General features: G+C 42.4%; 1 protein-coding gene and 1 non-coding gene across 5 annotated transcripts in view; one reads left to right on the forward strand and one right to left on the reverse strand.

Annotated features, from left to right (window-relative positions):
- The first annotated feature begins 1,098 nt into the window (after nucleotides 1-1,098).
- trnat-ggu (transfer RNA threonine (anticodon GGU)) lies at nucleotides 1,099-1,172 on the forward strand. Its single transcript has one exon. It is a non-coding gene; the product is annotated as a tRNA-Thr (tRNA).
- An 11,718-nt stretch (nucleotides 1,173-12,890) lies between these two features.
- Nucleotides 12,891-23,875, reverse strand: part of nf1a (neurofibromin 1a) — a 261,091-nt gene continuing 250,106 nt past the window's right edge. For all 4 annotated transcript variants that reach the window (XM_061826400.1, XM_061826398.1, XM_061826399.1 and 1 more), the window contains one exon: nucleotides 12,891-15,424. In XM_061826400.1, the coding sequence (XP_061682384.1) occupies nucleotides 15,282-15,424 (143 nt within the window). In that variant the 3' untranslated portion in view covers nucleotides 12,891-15,281. The remainder of the gene's footprint in view (nucleotides 15,425-23,875) is intronic.

Genomic DNA, 23,875 nt, shown 5'->3' on the forward strand with positions numbered 1-23,875 from the left:
GAATCGCTGCCGAGCAGAACTCACATGGCAGTGGGTACCGATCCGCCGCCACCTCACGTTGCTGTCCAGGAGGTGGTGATGGTGCCGCCGCTACCTCACGTTCCCGTCCAGGAGGAGGTTATGGCGCCGCTGCCGCCTCGCGTTCCCGTCCAGGAGGTGGTGATGGCGCCGCCGCCCCCTCACGTTCCCGTCCAGGTGGTGATGGCGCCGCCGCCTTCTCACGTTCCCTTCCAGGAGGTGGCGATGGCACTGCCGCCGCCTCACGTTGCTGTCCAGGAAGTAGCGATGGTTCCCCAGCCGCCTCACGTTCCTGTCCAGCAGACGGCGGCGAGGGTTCCCCAGCTGCCTCACGTTCCTGTCCAGGAGTACCGGCGGCAACCGGCCCGAGGCCGCCCCACGCTACTGCTTCGTTGGCGACCGGCCCCCGCCCGCTTCGTCCATGGACGGCCTCGACGAGGAACCCAACGGCGAAGCTGGAACCGACCAAGGCAGGCAACTCCTCCGGACGAGGTCCTCCCACGCCGTGGTCGCGAGACGACCAGGGATTGGTTGCCGGCGAAGCTTGGCCAGCAGTCAGCCGTGGACTGGTCACCAACAAGGCTCGGCCACGAGGTGGCCAGGGAGCGGTCACCGTTGGGTTTCTCCTCGAGGCTGTCCACCCAAATCGCCCCGTGGGGATCTTGGTGCTTGCCGTCCGGGTCATCCTTCTGACCTGTCCAGCCGGACGCCTCGCGTTTGGTGGCCTGGATGGCTACCAGACTGGGGTTGGTGGAGGGGGGCGTGATTCATATGTGAGTACATGACAAACTACAAATGTTGTTGCCATGTTTTGGAGAGATTCAGCCCCATTCAACTGGTTGTCTCTACATCGCAGACACACACACGAGATGTTTGTCGAAATCGTGACCAGCCACACAACGGTCGCTGTGCAGATTATGAAGTTCGTTTCTTGTGCCCCCTGGAATTCTGCTATCCAAAAGGTAAACTTGCAGATGCAGCTAATTTTAATCCTCATTCATAATCATTTGTGTTATCAGAGTTTTAAGTTTTTGTTTTGTTTATTTTTTTTAACTAAACAGCATTGATAAAACATTTGGAGGCCCCGTAGCTCAGTGGTTAGAGCACTGGTTTGGTAAACCAGAGGTTGTGGGTTCGTATTCCCACTGGGGCCTCCACTCCCTGAGAAGGGTTGCGTCAGGAAGGGCATCCGGCGTAAAAATTGTGCCAAACATATATATGCGTTCATCTGAGATGACACGCTGTGGCGACCCCGAAAGGGACAAGCCGAAAGAAACACACACACACAGCATTGATAAAACATTTCAGAGTGAGGAAAAGTGTAAAAACCATAGTGTCCTACTATGTCATGGCATTTGTCATATTACTGTTCTATTTTTTCCTGTTGTATTTATAACTATTTTCCCATCCTTTTACCATGTTTCCCTTTCCCGACTACACATTGCAATTAAGTATGTCTTATTCTTCTTCCTCAATTTAGTTGTATTATGATTTCAATAGGGGACATTTTAAACATTTTCCATTTATTGCATGCATTATCAGCCAGACTAATGTTACTAATGTTTTAATACATGTGAACATCTCAAGAGCTAAAACACTTTGGGAATACGTTTTGAAAAGATAAACAATGATTCAATTGAAGCCACCCACCCCCAGAAAAAAAGACAAATATTGCCCATTGTTTCATTTGTCTATCTCCCCAAAAGACTCTTCAGTGTGCAAGACTCCATGGTATGATCGAGATGACCCAAGTGTAACTGGAGACTTTGAGAAACTCTACCTTGAACACCCAAATGAAATCTGTCCATTCCCACTTTACATTGAAGTCCAAACTGTCACTAGAAATACTTTGGCTTCAACGGGGGATATCGTTGTTGTGTAAGTAGTCGATCCATTGCCAGTATACACATTTAAAGCTTACGTGTCAAACCAACGTAAAGCTAAATTTCATCTTCCTGTTCCAGAAGTTCTAAAAATGACAATTTAATCCAATCTGGTGTGGTTGGTTTTTAACCATTCCCCAAAAAAATAAATACACTGCACTGATTTACAGGCTAAAAAAAAAATCTACTTTCCATATTGTTTTCAATGAAATGATTCCTCTCATCTCTGTAGTGTGGACACAACGACTGGGTTTATCAATAGAAATGATGACAGAAGAACGGACATTGCTCTGATTATCAAGTTTGTTTCATATGCCCCACTGATTTATGCAAAGAACAGGGTAATTGTTAAATCATGGATGCATTATGAGTAATCAGAAGTTGTTATAAGATTCATAAGTCTTGTAATTCATGTAAATTACCATTATTTTATAATTACAAAATGTTGGTGTTGAACACTGGAACTGTTTAATGTTAATATCACATGATTCTTTGATTTACCAAGCCCTACAATGCGCTTTTTCCTGATTACTGCGACAGAGTGCTGGACTCCATGGTTTGATCAAGACAATCCCTTTGGAAAAGGAGACTTTAAAACTCCAACTTCCACAAAAAAATACCATGGAAAATCTGTGAACATCCAGTTAGAAAAGAGTTCAAAACTACAACTGGAGCCAATGTTAGCTCAACAGGCAATGTAATTTTATGCGTAAGTACAAGATATAATTCTAATTATTTTGACATCCTTACATATAAGATAGAAAGACAGACAGACAGACAGACAGACAGACAGACAGATAGATAGATAGATAGATAGAGGCAGTTCACAATATTTGCAAATGCCACAAAACAATAATATTAAACTCACAACACATTGGCATAAATGCACAATGGAAATACCACAACACAATATCATGAAGGTACAACGGAAGTGACCACTGGGACTGTGTGTGTGTGTAAATAAAACAGAGGCTCTGTTCCCAAAAATGCTAAAATTTGGCATAGTTATAAACACTCATTAGTGCCTCAATAGGCAAGATAATGACAATCAAGTTTCCAGGTGGTTCAGAGAAAGTGCCAAGAGCAAAGCAATGTGTTTAATTCAAGATTAATACATTTTAAGTCCGGAGCCTTTCTTTAAATGCTGCTTTGTCAACATGTTGACTTGCTACAGCTCAAAACAATATTACATATACTGTTTATAACGTGGGCATGCATGAACCATAATCACGTTTCCGTTTGGAATGTTGGATAAAGGGCTCCATAATTGGAAACTAACAGGAAACAGTAGATGTCCCACCTTTTTTTTTTTTTTTTCGTTCCCAGCTGAAGAAATTGGGTGCAATATGGCTGCATTCATCTGCCTTGAATCCAAATTGTGCAATATATTCACAATGGTGTTAGGCTTTGGAACTATTGTTTTTTTTTCCCCCTTTCTGCTTTCTCCTTAGCACCCTTCTACCAATATACTCACTCTCTGGCCTTTGGACATGTCCAAACCATCGAAGTCTACGCTCTTGAACTTTGTCAGACAAACAGAAACCACTGCACACATGCAAACATGAGCCCAACGGAGGAGGAAATATTTGGTAATACAGGAATCCCTCTCTACTTCGCAGATCACCTATCGCAGTTCAAACCCAGAACCACGTGTGTGGAGTTTGCATGTTCTCCCCGTGCCTGCGTGGGTTTCCTCTGGGCACTCCGGTTTCCTCCCGCATTCCAAAAACATGCAACATTAATTGGACACTCTAAATTGCCCCTAGGTGTGATTCTGAGTGCGGCTTTTGTCTGTCTCCATGTGCCCTGCAAATGGCTGGCAACCAGTTCAGGGTGTACCCTGCCTCCTGACCATTGACAGCAGGGATAGGCTCCAGCACTCCCCTCGACCCTCATGAGGATACGCGGTGAAGAAAATGGATGGATGAATTGTTTATTCTGTGGTTTTGTATCCCAGGAAAGGTATATCTAGATAAGCCACGCAATAAAATGTACATTATCTGTTTCAATATACTGGCCTAGTGTGATTTTACTATTCTTTCAGCGTGTTCAGGAAGTCTGTCATTTTTAAGTTGTGTTGCCATATATCTTTTTTTGCATTTCCTCAAGGCCTATGCACTCACGCCTCAGGCCTATTGCCAGAGATTCAGCAGCCCATGTCTGACAGTCAAAGTTATGTTCACCATACAGTGTATAAATGCTTTTATCAGAATTGTTTCAAACAGGTTAACATAGTTGTTACATCTTACCCTACATTATATATTGTTTTAATGCTGTCATGTGACCAAGGCGGACCCACTCACTGATGCGCTTGTCATTTTATGAAAGACATGGTACAGAAACAGAATACGCATTCATACGAGAGTTGCTATGAGCTATAACCAACGCCAAGACACGTCACACGCAGACTAAGCTCAGCCAACATTCAAAATCTCCCACCCCCTGTTGACAAGAACATTACTGCACTATTTTTAAGCACTATATTTTAAGCATATTTTAACAATTGTTCTGCATTCTGTTCAAGTTCACAAAAACATCATTGATCGAATCGTAATTGTTAAAGAATTATGGTTTCATTATTTATTTCATTATTTTTAGTGTCCATCTTGTAATGAGGGCAGTTAAAGCCTGAATCAAAGTATATGATAGCGGTCTTTGAGGTTTCAACATTTGTCAAAATAAATAATAATAATGATAATAAAAAAGTTGATTAAATCAGATAAATCAAATGTCAATTAAAACAGCAATCTTTTTGGAAACAGAACATTTTAGATAACGACGGTTTATGCATGAACAACAGTTAAGATTTCTATTTCATGAATGTACTCGTATTGATGTCTTGAATGCCATTTATATAATATTTATATTTCCTCTATTAGACTGTGACTAAACTTGTGGAAATTTTCCCATTGTTTGAATAAGAGTTATCTTATATTAAAAATACGAATTATTAATAATATACTTTTACCCTGAACCCATTCTCAGATGACATCTCCAGTGAATTTCCAGCTCAGAGGGTGTAGTGTGCGTCTGTGAATTATTTTTGATTTGTATCTGCAGATGCGTAGAAATGGTTTTTTTTTGTTACTGAAACTTGATTATTCTCTGCGAATGATGAATGTGAGGAAGTGTATCACCCAATCACTTATTTCAGTGTTTTCAGTGTTGTGTAATGAAATTGGAGAGCCTCTCTTGCTTCAGTGCACACATAAAAGCAAAAATAAATAAAACTAGATCAAAATAAGAATACAAATGAAAACACAAATGTAAAATGGAATGCATAAAAAGTATTACTCAGATATTGAAATTAGCATCCCTATATAGTGTGGCTAGAGGAAAGATGAGAGTTCAGGGTGGTAATGGCTCTCAGCGGGAAAAAAAAAAAGTTCCTCAGTCAGTTGGTCTGAAACGCCTTCCAGATGGCAGGAGCTCAAAGAGTTGATAACCGGGGTATGTAGTGTCCTTAAAGTGCGACTGTCATGAAATGGAAGATTTTTAGTATGTTATTAATGAAAAAACGTCAGCCAATATTGGCCCATGCGTTTTTTCACCACAAAACCTGATTTTGACGTATACAGCTTTTTGTAACTCCTGCCATGAAAATCCTCTCGAGGGATTTGTTTTCGAGAAGAACCAGGAAGTGATGTAAAGGGCAGTGCCGGCCCGAAGTGGACTCGTTTGTTTCCATTAGTTTTACCTCCGGGAAGGTAGCTCGTTGTTCCTTCGTGTTAGCCAAAATGCCGGCTCAGTGCATTGCTGGACATTGCTTGAACACTCGGGAGAATGGATTTATCTTTCAAAAGTTTGCAAGAGACCCGGTTCCTTGTGAAAAATGGATTGCACGGGTGCAGAGGACGAGAGCTTCATGGGTTCCAAATAACAGGTAGGTGTGTATACAGCTGCTAAAAAAAATAGTTTGGGGCGGACCACGTAATCGGTCTCTCATAACATAACAAAAGATCCGCGTACGAAATACATTGATGTGCGTGTCTGACGGCGTCGGGCTGCTGTGCGGACGGCTCAAATCTGAAGAACCCAGCCATGAATCCCTCATTCAGCCGCGTGCACGCAGCAATGCGCCCCGGCTCGATGATGTTCATCGGGTACTGCGGCGGCTATGAACATCCCCCTAAAAGCAGTACGGCTTGGCTCCATTATATGACACGGCGCCTCAGCCGGTGTGGCTGATTTTGGGCGCCGTGTTTGGCGGTCACGGCTTCTGCGAAGGCTGCGCGTCGGGCTTTGCAAACGGGGGTAGCTCTGAAGAACCCAGCTGAGAATGCCTCACTCAGCCGCGTGTGCGCAGTAAAGCGCCCCGGCTCGACTGTGTTGTTCATTGTGTACTGTGGCCTCTATGAACAACCCCCTAAAGCACAGGCACACCGGCCGGCTGCAATGAGCCACGATGGCTCATCTCCGCCGCAGAAGTGGATTGGAGGGGGATGCAGTTTGGCCGTGATCGCATATCATCTAAATATGGCTTGAAGCAATAGTGTAATATTGCCTCGGTAACTACACTCGGTTGTGTGGTGTTCTCCTTTTCAAAAAGAGCTTCCGTGTCAGAAGGGGCGCATTCGTCTCCCATAGTTAGGGTGCACCGCATGTTTTCATTGGTGGTGTCATCCGGGTGACGTCACGGACTGAGGATGAAGCCAATATGGCGACCACTTGGATATCGTAGAATGACACTTCTGCAACTTTGCACATGGATGACGCGCTCTCCGCTTACATTTATTTTTTCGTATAGACACTGAAGTGAATAATGTTATATGTATTTTTCATTACAATATCTATTTTAGAATAGGGATGACACTTGGGCTTTAATGTTTTGAGCTCTGCTGAGGGACCAAGAGAAATGTCTACCATGGAGGGGAGAGGGTAGCCAACGATCTTCTGTGTTGCTTTGATTGTCCTCTGAAGCATTGCTTTGTCTGCTTCAGTGCAGCTCCTGGAGACGCTGTTGAACTTTCTTGATGACCACTTTGATATTGTCTTACCAGGAAAGGTCCCCAGAAATCAGGACTCCCAGGAACCTGAATAAGCAGACTCTCTCCACACACTCACTGTTGATGAAGAGTGAAGCCGCTTCAGATCTTTTCTTCCTGAAGTCCACAATGAGCTCCTTCGTTTTTATAGTGTTCAGTGCCAGATTGTTGTCTGTACACCAGATTGCGAGTTTCTGGACCTTCTTTATGTACAGTGCCTCATCTCTCTTTAAGATCACACCGACCACTGCTGTGTCATGAGCGAATTTAATGATACTGTTATTTTTATGGACTGGGCTGCAGTCGAAGGTATACAGACAGTAGAGGAGGGAGCTTACCACACAGCTCTATGGTGAGCCGATGCTCAGTGTACTGATAGAGGAAATGTGGGAGCAGATTCCCACAGTCTGGGTCTGTTACTCAAACAGTCCTTGATCCAGATGCATGTTAGAGGAGGGAGGCCCAAGATGTCCAGTTTAATTATCAGAAAGTCCAGAATGATTGTGAATGAAGGCCGAGCTATAAACCACAAAGAGCATCCTAAAGTAGCTCTTCGGTTGTCAACACGGCTTCCAGAGCTATGCTGATGGTGTCCTCTCTTGATCTATTCGCTCGGTATGCGAACTGGTGGGAGTCAAAGTCCTAATTGCACATTTTTATGCATTACATAATTCTGTGGTGGTAAAAGGAGCATAAAGCTTGTCTCTAACTTGTACATAGAATTGAGGATTGTTTAGATTCATCATAGAGGTTTCCATTACTTTTTGATCTTGGTTGTTTTAAGATGTGTATAAGCAGCTAGAAAAATGGTAAAAATAAAAAATCATTTATTTCTAGCGGTGACTGTGTACAGTTGCCATTTTTATCTTGTATAGCTGTAATTAAAGGCTTTTCTTTATTGTGCTGAAGTTGATTCTCAAGGAATCAAGGATGGTCGGTAGATTTTGCCGCGATTGTTAAGATGCTGAAACACACTGGTTCCGGTCAGCTTTTTGAGCTTCACTTGGTCTTTCCGTTTGTGCTGCTATGCTCCCATTTTGTCATTTTGCATTTAGTACAAGTGAATTTTCAACCATACAGCCCAAGAAAGCAATTGCTAAGAAAAGGGCTAGAAGAGGATGATGTCGATAGATGTGAAAATAATAGAAAAACACGAATAGGGTGTACGAGTGAGTGTCTTGGCAAACAGTTATGACCATTGTGTGTCAACCATATTGGAATGCCCTCGGTAAAGGGCAATGAGGAAAAGGAGTCACCGTTGGGTTTTAGTTGCTTTTTATTCAACCCTTCAGCAGCACACACTGAACGGTCTAATTACAGTTGCTGCTGCTGCTTCGCCATGCACTTGCCCGCCTAGTCTGCTTTAGACTGCAACCATCTCCGCTCTTAAGCGGTACACTCATAATTACAGCTACTCTATTGCAATATGTACAATTCTCAAGCAGAAGGAATCCACCAAGTTGATAATGCCAGCCAAGGGGTTGAAAATTATTTCATTGCTAGTATCTGAGGAGGAGCTGATCAAGGTGGATTTAAAGGAGTGACACATGCAATAGCATAAGAGGTGCGGTGTGAGTGTTATTTCCATTTTCTTTTATGTTTTTACACAATACAATTTTTGTTATTCAAAAATACACATTTCCTATTTAAAGATGTGGAAAATCAAAATGGGGTGGCATTTTGCGGGCTGAAACGGAAATAGTGGCATTTATGGCATTAATTTCAAAAGGGAAATCCGCTTTGACATGAGAGCAACTTGAGATAAGAACTCAGTCTCGGGACAAATTAAGTTTGTATCTCAATGTTCCACTGTACTTATTTAGAATAGCGAGGCAGTGACATTGGATTCTCAAAGTAGTTGACTGTTGACATAACTTGTTGACTACCAACCATGCTCGTTTCCCTATGTCTCAGAAATTCTTCATCAATGGGTATAAAGTTTTGGACCCCGTGTTGATTTCATTTGGGAACTGATGGGTCAATCCAAACAGACTTCCTTCAAGATCGCGACCTTTGGATTTTACATAAACACCTGAACAGCTTTTACTGCAAATTTGAAAAGGACACTTTCTACACTCTACAAACATCAAGTCATACCACTGACCACTGCGTTGACCATCCATGAAGAGGAAGTGAAACGAATTTTGAAACAACAAGATTCACAAAGCGAGGGTCCAAACCTTGTGTCCCATTCCAGCCTCAAAGTCTGCATAGACCAACTTGGTCCAGTCTTCACAAAGATCTTCAGCAGGTCTCTGGAACTGTGTGAACTACAATCCCGCTTCAAATGCTCCACCATCATACCCAAGAAACTTGCAATATGTGGAGCTACACCACCTCAAGAACGTTAGAAGTCCCCTGCTGGACCAACACTAGTTTTCTACTGAGCAAACAGATCTCCAGGCGATGCAGTCAACAGGGGTCAAAACTTCATTCTTGGACACCTTGACAGGGTGGGGACCTATGCGAGGATCCTGTTCGTGGGCTTCAGCTCCACATTTCACAATGTGATACGCCGAACTCCTTTCCTTCCACCTCATCCATGCGCACCTTCCGCACCCCAAGGTTTTGTCTTCTCTCCTTTGCTCTTCTCACTCTACACAAATGACTACACACTTCAGTGTCCCTGGGTGTCACACCCTTGAAGTTTGCAGACAACACCACAGTCATTGGCTCAGTCAAGACAGTGACAAGTTTGCGCATCGAAATGAGGTTGAGAGGATTGAACTTTTGGTGTGGCCGTCACCACCTGAAACTGAAGGACTAGAGAGATAATTGTGGACTTCAGGAGGCATCCTTCACCACAGTTGATCCTCACACCGTTCAACTGTCTTGGGTGTCAACTGTCGAGACCTTTAAATTCCTGGGAATTAGTCTCACAGGACATGAAATGGGTGAAAAACATCAACTCCATCCTCAAAAAAGCCTGGGAAAGGATGTACTTCATGCAGGTCTTAAGGAAGCATGGCCTGCTACGAGAACTGCTGAAATAGTTCGACACGGCGGACATCGAATCAGTACTGTGTACCTTCATCACAGTCTGGTTTGGGCCTCCCAGATAAAAGGACAAACTCCGACTGCAACGGACAATCAAAACTGCTGAAAGGATTGTCGGTAACCCCCGACCAGCTCTCGAGGACTTGCACGCCACCTGAACTAAGACAAGAGCAGGCAAAATCCCCTCGGACCCTCCACATCCTGGCCACCAGCTCTTCGAACTTTTTCCGTCGGGTGGGCACTACTAATCAATGCAAATCAAAACTAGCAGGCATTTCAACAGCTTCTTCCCTCTTGTAATTAGCTTATTTTTACTTACAACACAACTGGAACATGCTCCTCAGTTCAAGAACAAGTTTTGTTGTCACATTCTACTGGGCCAATTATTATTATAATACGAGATAAAATATACGATATAAAACTGTATACATTCCTTGAATTCCTTGTCTTCACAAAAATCTTCAACAGGTCTCTACAACTGTGAAGTACCAACCTGCTTCAAACGTTCCACCATTATACCGGTCTCCAAAAAAGCAGCAGTCTCAGGTCTTAATGACTACAGGCTTGTTGCTTTGACATCTGTGGTCATGAAGTCCTCTGAACACCTTGTGCTGGACCACCTTAAGAGCGTCACAGGTCCCTAGCTGGATCCACTGCTGTTTGCCTATTGAGCTAACAGGTCTGCACTTCATTCATGAACAGCTTGACAGCGAGGGTACTTATGCTAGAATCTTGTTCGTGGACTTCAGCTCTGCGTTTAACACCATCATCCTTGAATTCCTCTCCTCCAAACTTCTCCAGTCTGCCATTTCCATGTGGAACTACAACTTCCTGATGGGCAGGACACAGCAGATGACGGTGGGGACACCACCTCATCCACGCACACTACTAGCTTCGGAGCACCCCAAGGTTGTGTCCTCTCCCCTCTGCTCTTCTAGCTTTACACGAATGAATGCACCTTGTGACATCAACTCTCAAACTCCTGAAGTTCGAAGACGAAACTATGGTTATCAGCCTAATCAAAGACGGCGACGAGTCTGCGTATCGACAGGAAGTGGCGAGACTGGAGCTTTGGTGTAGTTAACACAACCTGGCATTGAACACTCTAAAGACTGTGGAATTGATTGTGGACTTCAGGAGACATCTTTCTCCACAGTTGACTGTGATGCTGTCCAACTGTCTTGTGCCAACCGTTGAGACCTACAAGTTCTTGGGAATTACAGCCTCAGAGGACCTGAAGTGGGAGACAAACAACTCCATCCTCAAAAAAGCCCAGCAAAAGATGTACTTCTTGCGTATTCTGAGGAAGCATGGACTGCGGGGACAGTTCTACACAGCGCTCATCCAATTAGTACTGAGTACCTCCATCAAAGTCTGGTTTGGGGCCGTCATAAAAAAGGACAAACTCCGACTGCAACGGACAATCAAAACCACTGAACGGCTCCACTTTACCTACTATTGAGGACTTCCATGCAACGCAAACTTGGTCCAGAGCAGGCAGGATCCTTTCGGATCCTCCACATCCTGGCCACCAGCTCTTTCAGCTCCTTCCGTCAGGAAAGCGCTACAAATAAATGAAAGTCAAAATTAGCAGGCATTCGAACATTTTTTTTCCCTCTGGCAATTAAGTCATTAAATTCTTGATCAGCGAACCTACTATTTTTCTGCCTTGTGCCATTGTTAGGACATTCACTCACATCCTGCTGGTCCAATCAGTATTAGTAATAATGTATATTTTGGGGACTATCGTACGATTTGTCACTTTAAACTACTCCCTTTGCACAATTGTCATTGCACTGGTCTATAATGGGAACCACGAATGGGTAAAGGCACTACGGACAAATTTAACACAATGTGGGATGTTAAAACACTTACCTCTTACCTGTTCTAAATGAAGAGTTTACATCTTGTAGGGCTCTTGTAAGGAACAGTTCCTGTCAACAGAAATGTCTCTTGTTCTTTGTTCTGAATGTCGTACCAGGGTAGTACTGACTGCCCAAGAAAAATTCCTTGTGTTTATTTACACACTTGGCTAATAAAGCTGATTCTGAAGTCTTGACAACCTTTGCACAATGGTCATTCCACTGGACTGTGCCTCTGTTAGGTATTTGAACTGCTCTAAATGCGAGCAGGGGTGGCCAACGTGCAGCTCTTGTGCCACATGCGGGTCTTTGGCTCCTGTCGTGCGGTTCTCGTGAACGCAGGAAAGCATATTGAAGTTCTAGTATTGTTTAAGGTTTTGTGTTTTTGTTCACCTCTGGACTTAAGTATGCAAGAGATGACTTGCTAAGCATCAGAAAGTCTTCCCCGGACTGTTTTTCCCCAGTAACTCTTGGAAATTCACTGTCCACCGTGGTGGAATGCAGACGGCAAGAGCCTAGCTGGATGTAAGGGGACAGTGAAGGACGTATGGTACCTGAACTCACTGCCTGCATTGTCCCAAGTCACTACCAAAGTCGGGTGTCCGAGAGCTTGTTGAGAAGGAGGTAGGTAAGTGATAATTCAGGTGCACTTTTTTTCCCCAATAATCTCCCCGCCTTTCCTAGTTTAGCATATATGATGTGTGTGTTTGTGTATTGAATCGATTATAATTAGTCCTTTGGTGAATGTGAACCTCATGCATGTATCATTAACTGAAGGAGGAAACAATAAATTTGGTATGTTTTCAGTCATGTAACTCAGTTGTGTCATATGATTGGTGAATTGGAGTCATATGACAGTGTTTACGTTAGATTGACAGAATGGGGGCCCTATACGGAAGTCAAAGATGGGGTCAAAAAATAGATGTGCTCACACTTGAAAGGATTAATGAAAGTAGTGCACAGCATACACCATTGTAAAAATATTGATTCTTCACATAAATACTCTACAATGCATTTAAAGTACTCTGACAAGTACAGTTTATCAAAAATATTGAGCAAATGTGACTGAACAAATGTAGTGGGTTACTACCCAGCTCTGCTAACTTATGAGTGAAATGGAAATTCAAAAGATCAATCTATGGAGAGGAAAACATTTTATTACTAACAATGGAATAGCTCAATTTGTATATTATACAGAACCTAACTGCTTTACAAAAACAAAATGATACAATATCACGTATATACAGTGTAGTAAATATACCATCTCAAATTGTACACAAAGTATTTACAGCTGTTACACATACCGCATAGTACATTACTGACAAATTTTGCATAACAAAAACATGCCACATTTTTAGGTTTTCATTACAAACAGATGAGCATTTTTAAATTAGTGCAAGTTAACCACTCGGTTAAGAGGTTGCAGACATCTTTTCCATTTCCATTCATACAAAGCTAAAACTGGTAACAATCTGATTATGTATGGCTCAAACAAAACCATGTTTTCAAAAGTTTCCAGGCTTTTTTTCCCCCAATTCAGGACCAATCCAGAATTTGACAACTTTTTGGGGGGAGCTGTAAGTAAATGAGATCCATGTGTTCAAAGTTATAGTGAGGAGAAAAAAAAATGACTGTACCATTGTTTGTTCATTTTGGGTCATGAAGAGAAACTTATCATACATTTTCTCTACAAAATAAAATAATTTTAATTCACACACCACTTTGAATTATGTTAACCCAAGACTTTCTTAGGGCATTGAATTGATTGCATGTGCACAGTTTGTCTAAGAAGATAAAAGGTTTCTCAGTTTTACCCTCGTTCCATCCACCTTACAACTCAATTGACTGTAAATGAGGGCGTTTCCACCAAACAACTGGCAAAGCTGGAACCGTGGTGGCTGATTCCCACATCTGCCTCACAGTTCTGAGGACTTAGGATCAAATAATACCTTGCCTGTGGGGAGTTTAAATGTTCTCCCCGTGCCTATAAGGGTTTTCTCTGGGTCCTCCGGTCCCCTCTCATATCCCAAAAACATGAAATATAGGTTAATTGAAGACTAAACTGGCAGTAGGTGTGAATGTGAGTGGAAATGGATGTCTGTTTCTGTGTGTCCTGCAATTTTCTGGCGACCAGTTCAGATTGTACCCTGCCTCTCGCCCGAAGTTAGCTAGGCTAGGCTCCAGCACGTCCGCTACCCTAGGAAGGATAAGCCCTACAGAAAAAGGATGGATGGAATCCTGTGAAGTGAAACTGGTTTATCCCGCCCATTTTTGTATTTTGCATTTCATCTAAGTTGGAGCACAAGTAGTTTTGTTTACAAATACTGACTAGTGTTCCCCCTCATCCTTGTTGCATGAACCCATGATGCCTGCGTGGATCAGAGGAGAAACAATCCAGTTGCAACTGATTTAATGACATGACAATGAAATGACTGGGATCAATAATATTCACAGGCATGTGAACAAAGGACAAGATGCTCTTACTTTTTAAAATGAGAAAGGATGGAGTTCACATAGTTGTCTAGTGAGATATTTAACATTACGACCATTGCAAGCTCGACTTCACAAATTTACCATAATTCCAAGGGAACGAGAAAGAAATTGAAGAATTTAAAGCATTTTTATACTGACAAGTTGGTTTGAATGCTGGCATTTGTGGAGAATTCCAATTGCAATCCTAGGATAGTACCAATAAGAAGTTATTGCCAAAAACGTTTTTCTTTGTCACTGTGTAAACAAATCAAGTGTGCAATGCTGAAAAAAACCCCCCAAAACAGATCACACACAAAAACACAGGCAAGATGAACACTTAGCTCAGAGATATATACAAAGTTGTGTTCCCCGTGAACAGTATTTGTGTAGCACTACCTAGGTGTACAGGATTAAATACTTTCAGGCAACAGGGTATATGGATGATTGTATATCTGACGATCACTAGAGGGAAGTTGTGATGGCAACAATATACCTCCGTGTTTAGTACCTGTTCTTTGCCCACATTAAGGTCTCACATTTACAAATTGTACACTGAAAATCGTGACAAAGGCACACCATGGAGAAAACGCCAACATCTTTCTTAATATCAGGTCTAGATGTTTTAGTCTCTGAAAAACATGTACATGACTTTGGCGTCTTAAAAAGTCCTGTATTACAAAATCCTTTCGATCCATGTCGCCGTTTCATTGATGGGAGGCCAAAAGACACACTTTTGGGCAGGCAAGAAACGTCCCAGTTTGCCTTTTTATGGTCCAACTGGATTCACATAATTGCCATTGTTTTTCGCATGGGATCTTATAGACTCAAACTGCTAATAAGATGAGCTTCTCTTTTCACCACATTCTGTCTTCAATTGTAAAAAATAATCTGAAGCAGCACAATAGTTGAGCCAATATTACCTGACCTATCCTTCAAAAGAAATTATGACGAAGGAGGAGGATTTTCAACAGTAAAAAGTTGTCATAAAAAGTGTTATGCAGGCCAGATCTGGCAGATGGGTCGGAGGTTGGGAGGGGGGGGAAATGGACGGTTTCCAGGACCGATCACACGATCTTTTTGATGCTGGTTCTCTTGAAGCTGCCGGAGCTGCGTTGCTTCTGGACCTGGCTGGCAGAGCCATGTCGAGTGCGACAGCCACTGGACAGAGCAGAGCTGGGGGACAACTGGACATTCTCCTTATCCACGCCTAGAGAAGGATGCAGGGAGAGATTAAATTAATCAGTACTTTTGCTTGACAGGAAATGAGTAAAGTCATATTTAGTAAAATATTAAGATGCAGTGTAGGTCAAACTGATCAACTATTACATCATGGTGAGTTTCAAGTGTTTTCTAAAAATGCCCCATTTTAAATTTTAAACTTTTAAATCCTGATTTAGATTTTTTTTTTTTTTTTTTTACTAACAGCTAAGTTAAAATTGACCACACCCAAGCCTAAATTACTACCACTTTTGTACAATCAATAAATCACTTAAATAGTACCTGTCAGATATTAAGTAGGCTCCAAAAGCATTAAAAAAAACCATGTTGGAATCCAAAGAAATGAAAAACAAAAGTGATGGAAATGAATCACTCTGGAAATGATGACAAAGGGCTTTAGGAATCAAATAATTTGCAAATGGGGAAAACTGGGATGTGAACCTTTCTGAGACTGCGAGGCCAACCAAAATTACTGTAATTTCGAGTGTATAACATCCACCAATGTAAAAAATGCACCCTTAAAGTTAAACTAAATTCTGGAAAATGCTTCTACACATTCATACAGTGTGCAAAAAATACACATTTAATTTTTTGTCTCATTGTCTTAAGTCAAATCAGCGCTGGCCTCACAGTTCTTAGGTCCCAGGTTCAATACCGGACCCGCTTGTGTGGAGTTTGCATGTTCTCCCGGTGCCTGTGTGGGTTTCCTCCGGGCACTCCGGTTTCCTCCCACATTCCAAAAACATACAACGTTAATTGGACACTCTAAATTGCCCCTAGGTGTGATTGTGAGTGCGGCTGTTTTTCCTCAATGTGTCCTGTGATTGGCTGGCAACCAGTTCAGGGTGTACCCCGCCTCCTGCCCATTGACAGCTGGGATAGGCTCCAGCACTCACTGTGACCCTTGTGAAGATAAACGGCGAAGAAAATGGATGGATTGATGTATAATGTGATGAGCAACTATGCCCCACAGGTAGGATGTGACCTTGAGTTGAAAGAGAAATTCTGGAAGGAACTAGACAAAGTAGTCCTGAGCATCCCAGACAGAGAGAGTTGTGATTGGTGCAGATTTCAATGGACATGTTGATGAAGGAAACAGGGACGATGAAGAAAGTGATGGGGAAGTACAGCATTCAGCAAAGGAACTTTGAGGGTTAGATGGTGGTGGACTTTGCTAAAAGGATGGAATAGGCAGTGGTGAACACTTATTTCCAGAAGAGACAGGAACACGGAGTGAGCTACAAGAGTGGAGGTTGAAGCATGCAGATGGATTATATTTTGTTCAGATGGTGTAATCTGAAGGAGGTTACCGACTAAGGTAGTGTTGGGGCAGAGTGCAGGTTAAAAGCATAGGATAGTGGTGTGTAGGATGACTCTGGTAGTGGGTAGGAAGACCCAGAAGACGAAGGTAGAGGAGAGAATCAGGTGGTGGAAGTTGAGAAAGGAACAATGTTGTGTGGCCTTTTGGAAAGAGGTGAGACAGGCTCTAGATGGACAGGAAGAGCTTCCAAAAGACTGGAATACTACTGCCAAGGTATTCAGAGAGGCAGGCAGGAGAGTACTTGGGGTGTCTTCTGGTAGGAAAGAGGAGAAGACTTGGTGGTGGAACCCAAAAGTACAGGAAGTCATCCAAGGAAAGAGATTAATAAAAAAAAAAGTGAGACAGGAGAGGCGAAAGGAATACATTAAGATGCGTCGTAATGCAAAGGTAGAGGGTGGCGAAGGCGAAACAAGAGGCATATGACGACATGTACACCAGGTTAGATACTCTACAGGTTGGCCAGACAGAGGGATAGAGATGGGAAGGATGTGCAGCAAGTAAAGGTGATTAAGGATAACGATTTAAATATGTTGACTGGTGCCATTAGTGTGGTAAGCTGATGGAAAGAGTATTTTAAGAAGTTAATGAATGAAGAAAATGGGAGAGAAGGTAGAGTAGAAGAGGCAAGCGTGACTGACCAGGAAGTGGCTATGCGAGAAACACGGAGTTTCAGCTCCCTTCAAAGATTTTCTATTGGGTTTAGGTCTGGAGACTGGCTCGGCCATGCCAGAACCTTGATATGCTTCTTATGGAGCCACTCCTTGGTTTTCCTGGCTGTGTGCTTCGGGTCATTGTCATGTTGAAAGTGCAGTCGTCCTGGCCCATGTGCAGAAAAACACCCTTAAAGCATGATGCTACCACCCCCATGCTTCACGGTTAGTGGAATTATGACCAAAAAGTTCCATTTTGGTCTCATCTGACCACAAAACTTTGTCCCATGACTCCTCTGTATCATCCAAATGGTCATTGGCAAACTTAAGACGGACCCTGACGTGCTGGTTTAAGCAGGGGAACCTTCCGTGCCAAGCATGATTTCAAACCATGATGTCTTCGGGTATTACCAACAGTCACCTTGGAAATTGTGGTCCCAGCTCTTTTCAGGTCATTGACCAAGTGCTGTCATGTAGTCCTGGCATGATTCCTCACCTTCGTACGGGTCATTGAGACCCCACGAGACGATATCTTCTATGGGGCTCCACTCTGATTGAGATTGACAGTCATGTTTAGCTTCTTCCATTTTCTAATGACTGCTCCAACAGTGGACCTTTTTTCACCAAGCTGCCTTGCAATTTCTCCGTCGCGCTTTCCAGCCGTGTGGAGCTGTACAATTTTGTCTCTGGTGTCTTTGGACAGCTCTTTGGTCTTGCCCACATTACAAGTTTGAGCCTTACAGATTGTATGGGGTGAACAGGTGTCTTTATCCAGCTAATGACTTCACACAGGTGCATCTGATTCAGGATAATACATGGAGTGGAGGTGGACTTTTAAAGGCGGACTAACAGGTCTTTGAGGGTCAGAATTCTAGCTGATAGATGGTTGATCAAATACTTATTTGCAGCTGTATCACACAAATAAATCGTTACGAAATCATACATTGTGATTTCTGGATTTTTATTTTTAGATTCTCTCACAGTGGACATGCACTACGATAAAAATTTCAGACCCCATTATGGTTTCAAAGTGGGAGAACTTTCAATATCGCAGGGTGTTCAAATACTAATTTTCTTCAGTGTATGTGCGTGAATGAGAGGGCGGAGGAGGAAGAGTGAAGCTCCAGGGAGAAGAGATCGCGAGGGTGGATAACTTCAAATACTTGGGGTCAACAATACAGACCGATGGTGAGTGTGGTATGGAAGCGAAGAAACGGGTCCAAGCGGGATGGAACAGTTGGTGGAATGTGTCTGGTGTTCTGTGTGACAGAAGTGTCTCCGCTAGGATGAAGGGCAAACTTTCTAAAACAGTGGTGAGGCCGGCCATGATGTACGGACTAGAGACAGTGGCTCTGAAGAAGAAACATGAAGCAGAACTGGAGGTAGCCAAAATTAAGATTCAAGTTCTCACTTGGCGTGAACAGGTTGGATAGGATTAGAAATGAGCTCATCAGAGGGACAGCCAATGTTGGATGTTTTGGAGACAAGGTGAGAGAGAGCAGACTTCCATGGTTTGGACATGTTCAGAGACGAGAGAGTGAGTATATTGGTAGAAGGGTAATGAGGATGGAGCTACCAGGCAAAAGAGCAAGAGGAAGACCAAAGAAAAGGTTGATGGATGTTGTGAGGGAGGACATGAAGACAGTAGGTGTTTTACTCACTGTGTGAATTTGCCTTTTTCATTCTTGTCATTCTTTACTTTCCACCCCAAGCTAGCTTGAACGCAGCACTGCTAACGCTCGTCGAGGAGGTAAACGAAATTGAGAAAAACACCCAGACTCACCGATCAGTATCCTAGGAGATTTTAACACAGCTAAGCTTAACCATGAACTCCCTAAATATAAGCACCACCTAAAATATCACACAAGGGAATATAACACATTAGAAAACAGCTATACCACAATTAAACACACATATCATGCAATCCCCCACGCTCTCTTTGGCTCCTCTGATCATTGTCTAATCTACTTAATACCTAGATAGAGGCAAGTACTTAAGTGCGCGAAGCGTTTGGTCAAATCAGTTAAAAAAAATGGACCAATTGGAATTAGACCACTTTTTCCACAACTACTACATGGTGGCATACAATGACGTAGAATAAAAACTAGACTGCGCACAGACCCCTTTCATGTAGTAATTAGGCTTCATCTTCCAGTCAGGGCAAAATATAGTTTTGGGTACTATTTCATGTGAAACTTGACATCCTTTGACAACCCTACAATTGTACATTGTGAAACATAATAGGATTTAATTTAATTGGAATACGGTAGGTTTAGCTTTTTTGGTTTGAATATCGTTAATTCTTGTTGTGCTGTTGGCTGTCAAAATCATGCAGGTGGTTGCAAAGAATTAACTTTTCACCGGCGTGTTTCACTTTAACCTTCATAATAATTATAATTATGAATGTGGAAAATATACTGTATCATACAGTGCAGATTAGTGTGTTTGGAGTATTTAGATCAAGGAGTATAAGAGGCTTCACTTACGGATAATATGTTTCAGTATCACAGGCGTATACCACAGCATCAATTATTTTTGTATCACAGTCACTGATATTTCAGTGTCACAAGCATATATCAGTCATTGAGAATCAGTTTAGCACAATTATTATATATCGCAGGTTGTATAATGTTGAATAAAAATGTTACAACCGTATTTCAATTAGTATATAAATGAGTAGAAGTATACACTAAAGATTACATTTCAAGTTCATAGAGAATAATGTCTATCAAAGGGTATCAAGTGAATATGTGTTGTTGCGAGTGTTATGATGGCGGGCTTGGTGCGGGTTGGCATGTGCGTTGATGTGTAGGTGAGACGGACTGCGCAAGCATGTTGTGTGCTAAGAGCGAATAAAGTGACTATAACAGTGAATTGATGCTCCGTGTTATTACTATTACCGACATTGAGCTTCGAAGGTGAGACGCAAGAAGGGAGTTAGGAGAGAGGTCAACCTCGCCTCGACCCAGGAGAAGACGTCTCCCCTGCGTCTCCCGACCACGGTGGAATTTATTGATAACATTTCCGAGATTGCTCATCCTCTTGTACAAAAAGTGTCTGAAAATTTACTTGTAATTTATGGAATATATCCATTGAAATGCCTGCTATACGAAGACGAGAGGCGGGCGTGGCAGTTGACATGTTTGGCATGGGGAAGATTATTAAGGTCTGTTCCTCCTATTACATATGTATGCGTCAATATATCTTCTAAATCTTCCTGGGAATGCTGCAAATGTTTAAATTATATTCATTTTTCTTGGGATCCAAAACATCCCAAGTATTTAGATTTAACACATCGTTTTCCATAACAATGTGTGTTTACCATGCTTTTTGGCCTGAGCAGAAGTCAGAGCCTAGTCATCATGGCGGCGTCCATAATGGATGGAGAGAGTGCAGACTAGTTTCTAATTCTACGTCATTGGTGGCATGTTTGTAAAATACGGAAGTTTTTTTTTTCCATTTGTCCCTATACCTGATGTAAACTTGAGAGTTTTTGGGGGAAAAAATGCACACCAATGAGAAATTACAGTACTCAAAGAGTGCAATGATGACGGTCACAAAAGAATCCACAAGGGTTGAACTTTTTCAGAGTTGTGGAGCCTGATACATGTGGGGTAAAAATAGCAGCACTTGATAAAAAGAGCATCATGACAACAGTGAAGGATGTGGCAGTGTGATGGCCTGGGCCTTTTTTTTGATACTGCACCAACAGGGAGTTGGAAGGGATGTGTTGTGGTTCTAGCATTTCAGAGGAGATTTTCATTCTTGATCTGTTTTTGGTCTTGATAGTATATCTTTACAGAGTTGATAACCCCCCCCCCCAAAGAAAAAAGTAAAATCAAAAAATCATAACTCACGGAGGAGGAAACTACTTTTTCACATATTCATTAAATGAGTGTTTTTCAACCACTGTGCCGGGGCACACTACAATGGCGTAGTGCCTGGTGTGCTGTGGGAAATCATCCAATTTCACCTAATTGGTGAAAATGAATCTCCAGCTAATGTCCATGCTGTCCAATGGTGGGAAGAGTAATCTTGTAACACACTTCTGTATCAGTAGATGGCAACAGGTAGCTAATTGCTTTGATTAGTGATGCGACATGTGTTGGTGACAGGGGAATTGTTGCTAACGAAGCTATCCAGTGACAGTGATGGCGAGGTTTTTGAAAATGAAAGATGCTCAGTAAGAATTGGATTCAAGTATGAGCGGAGGTCAAAAGAAACCAAAGACTGTTTTGCTTGCAGAAAATCTGTGGGGTGAGGGAATATAGCAAAAGCTATCTTTCATTTGGATTTACTCTCACCAGGGATCCAACGATTATGACTTTGTTGTGCTTGGTGTGTAGTGAAAAGCTATCCAACAGTCCAAGTAAGCTTAATGGAAATCAACAAACGAAACACCCTTCACTTCAGAACAAGAATGCAAAGTATTTTGTCCGCCGTCATGCACACATGGAGGAACAGACAATGTTGATGAGAAAAAAAACAACAAAATAAACGAGAAAGCCCTTCAAGCTAGCTATCACGTTACTGAACATGTAGCCAAATTAAACAAGTCAAACACTGTGGCAGAGACCTTAATACTTCCAGTCTGTAAAGCTTTTGTAGATTAGATGCTTGGACCTAAAGCATCTTAAGAAATAGCCAAAGTCCCTCTTTCATTTAATGCCATTTCCATACGTATTTGTGACATGTCTGCAAACATCCAAAGTTTAGTTTTAGAAAAGGTCCCTATCAGTAGTAAGTTTCTATTACAACTTGACGAGTCCAATGATATTAGTGGACACGCCCAACTCATGGCCAATGTGCGGTTTGTGGATGAATATGCAATGAGAGAAAACTTTTTTGCAACAAAAAACAGTAGAGGAAATATTTTGGATCCCGTCTGAATATCTTGAACAAAGTGGACTTAAATGAATGGGAAAACTGTACAGGTGTCTGCACTGATGGAACGGCAGCCATGGTCGGACGCACCCAAGGCGTTGTAAGCAGAGTGAAAGAAACAGACCCCGATGTGATCGTTACACTCTGTTTTTTACACTGTGAGGTCCTCGTAGCCCAAACCTTAACAGCAGACCTAGTTCCTGTGTTGGATGATGCTGTGTGCATGGTGAACGTTGTAAAATCACGATCCGTGAAAAGTCGCATTTTATGTGAGGAAATGCGCGCGGAACATATAGGCTTTGTTTCATACGGAGGTCTGGTGGTGGTTGTACTGTGGCAAGGTACTGAGGGTCCGGGTTCAATCCCAGACCCGCCTGGGTGGAGTTTGCATGTTCACCCCATGTCTGCATAGGTTTTCTCTGGGCACTCTGTTTTCCTCCCACATCTCAAAAACAAGCATTCACTGGACACTCTAAATTGCCCCAGGTGTGATTGTGAGTACGGCTGTTCGTCTCGATGTGCCGTGCAATTGGCTGGCAATGAGTTCAGGGTGCACCCCGCCTCCTGCCCATTGACAGCTAGGATAGGCTCCAGCAATCCACACAACCCTTGTGAGGATGAGCGGCTAAGAAGATGGATGGATGGATGCAACTGATGAGTGGTGTGAAAACGTGGCAAACCTGGCTGACATTTTTCATCATCTGAATGAACTGAACACATGTACAGTATGCAAGCCTGGAATGAAAACCTGCCTATAAGTACAGATAAAATAAATGGATTCCATTCAAAGGTGCAACTCTTGAAACATCGTGGAAAATGGTAATCTTGAAATGTTCATACTCTCCAAACAATGGCAAAATGTCAACACAAATAATAGTGTCACATTTAAAAACACTTGAGAACATGCCATTTTATTTTTCTTCAGCCTCCATTCAGTCCCTCAACTGGATGAGGGACCCGTACAGTTTATCATAGGTTGGTGGAAAGGATGTGACTTTACAGGAACAGGAGTAACTAACTGAACTAAGACAAGATTGTAGTTTAAAGCTAAGCTTTTGCAGATATACCTTTGCAGTTTTTGGTTGGCTACTACCAAGGAGTACCACGTTCTTTCAAACAAAGCTATTTTGTCATTGCTCCCATTTTCCACATCATATCTCTGTGAGGTGAGATTTTAAAGCCTGACTGCTTTAAAAAGTCAAACCAGAGAGATACTGAGACCTGTTGAGAAAGATGTCTTTCAACGATTTCTCCCAAAATATCAGCTCTATGTTCATCCAAATAGGCCCAGGTGATATTGAGTGAGTAAAATCTGATTATTAAATGTGTTTTGTTTGTTTGATTTTTATTCATTATGCTTTGGTGAGAATGACTGTATATTGTGTATAGGAATATAGGCAACAGAGATTCAGCTATAGACTTTCTGCTGGTGATGTGCTGTGGGAATTTTTGAATGAAATAAAGTGTGCCTTGGATAAAAAAAAACAAAAAAAAAACAGTGCATTTGATTAAATCCAGCTGTCTGACACTTGGTGTCTCTGTTCTTCATGCTCCTAATGTTTAACTGTAAAGCAGATCCATGTTT

The sequence above is a fragment of the Syngnathoides biaculeatus genome, chromosome 8 (assembly GCF_019802595.1).
Source record: "Syngnathoides biaculeatus isolate LvHL_M chromosome 8, ASM1980259v1, whole genome shotgun sequence".
NCBI classification, from domain to species: Eukaryota; Metazoa; Chordata; class Actinopteri; order Syngnathiformes; family Syngnathidae; genus Syngnathoides; species Syngnathoides biaculeatus.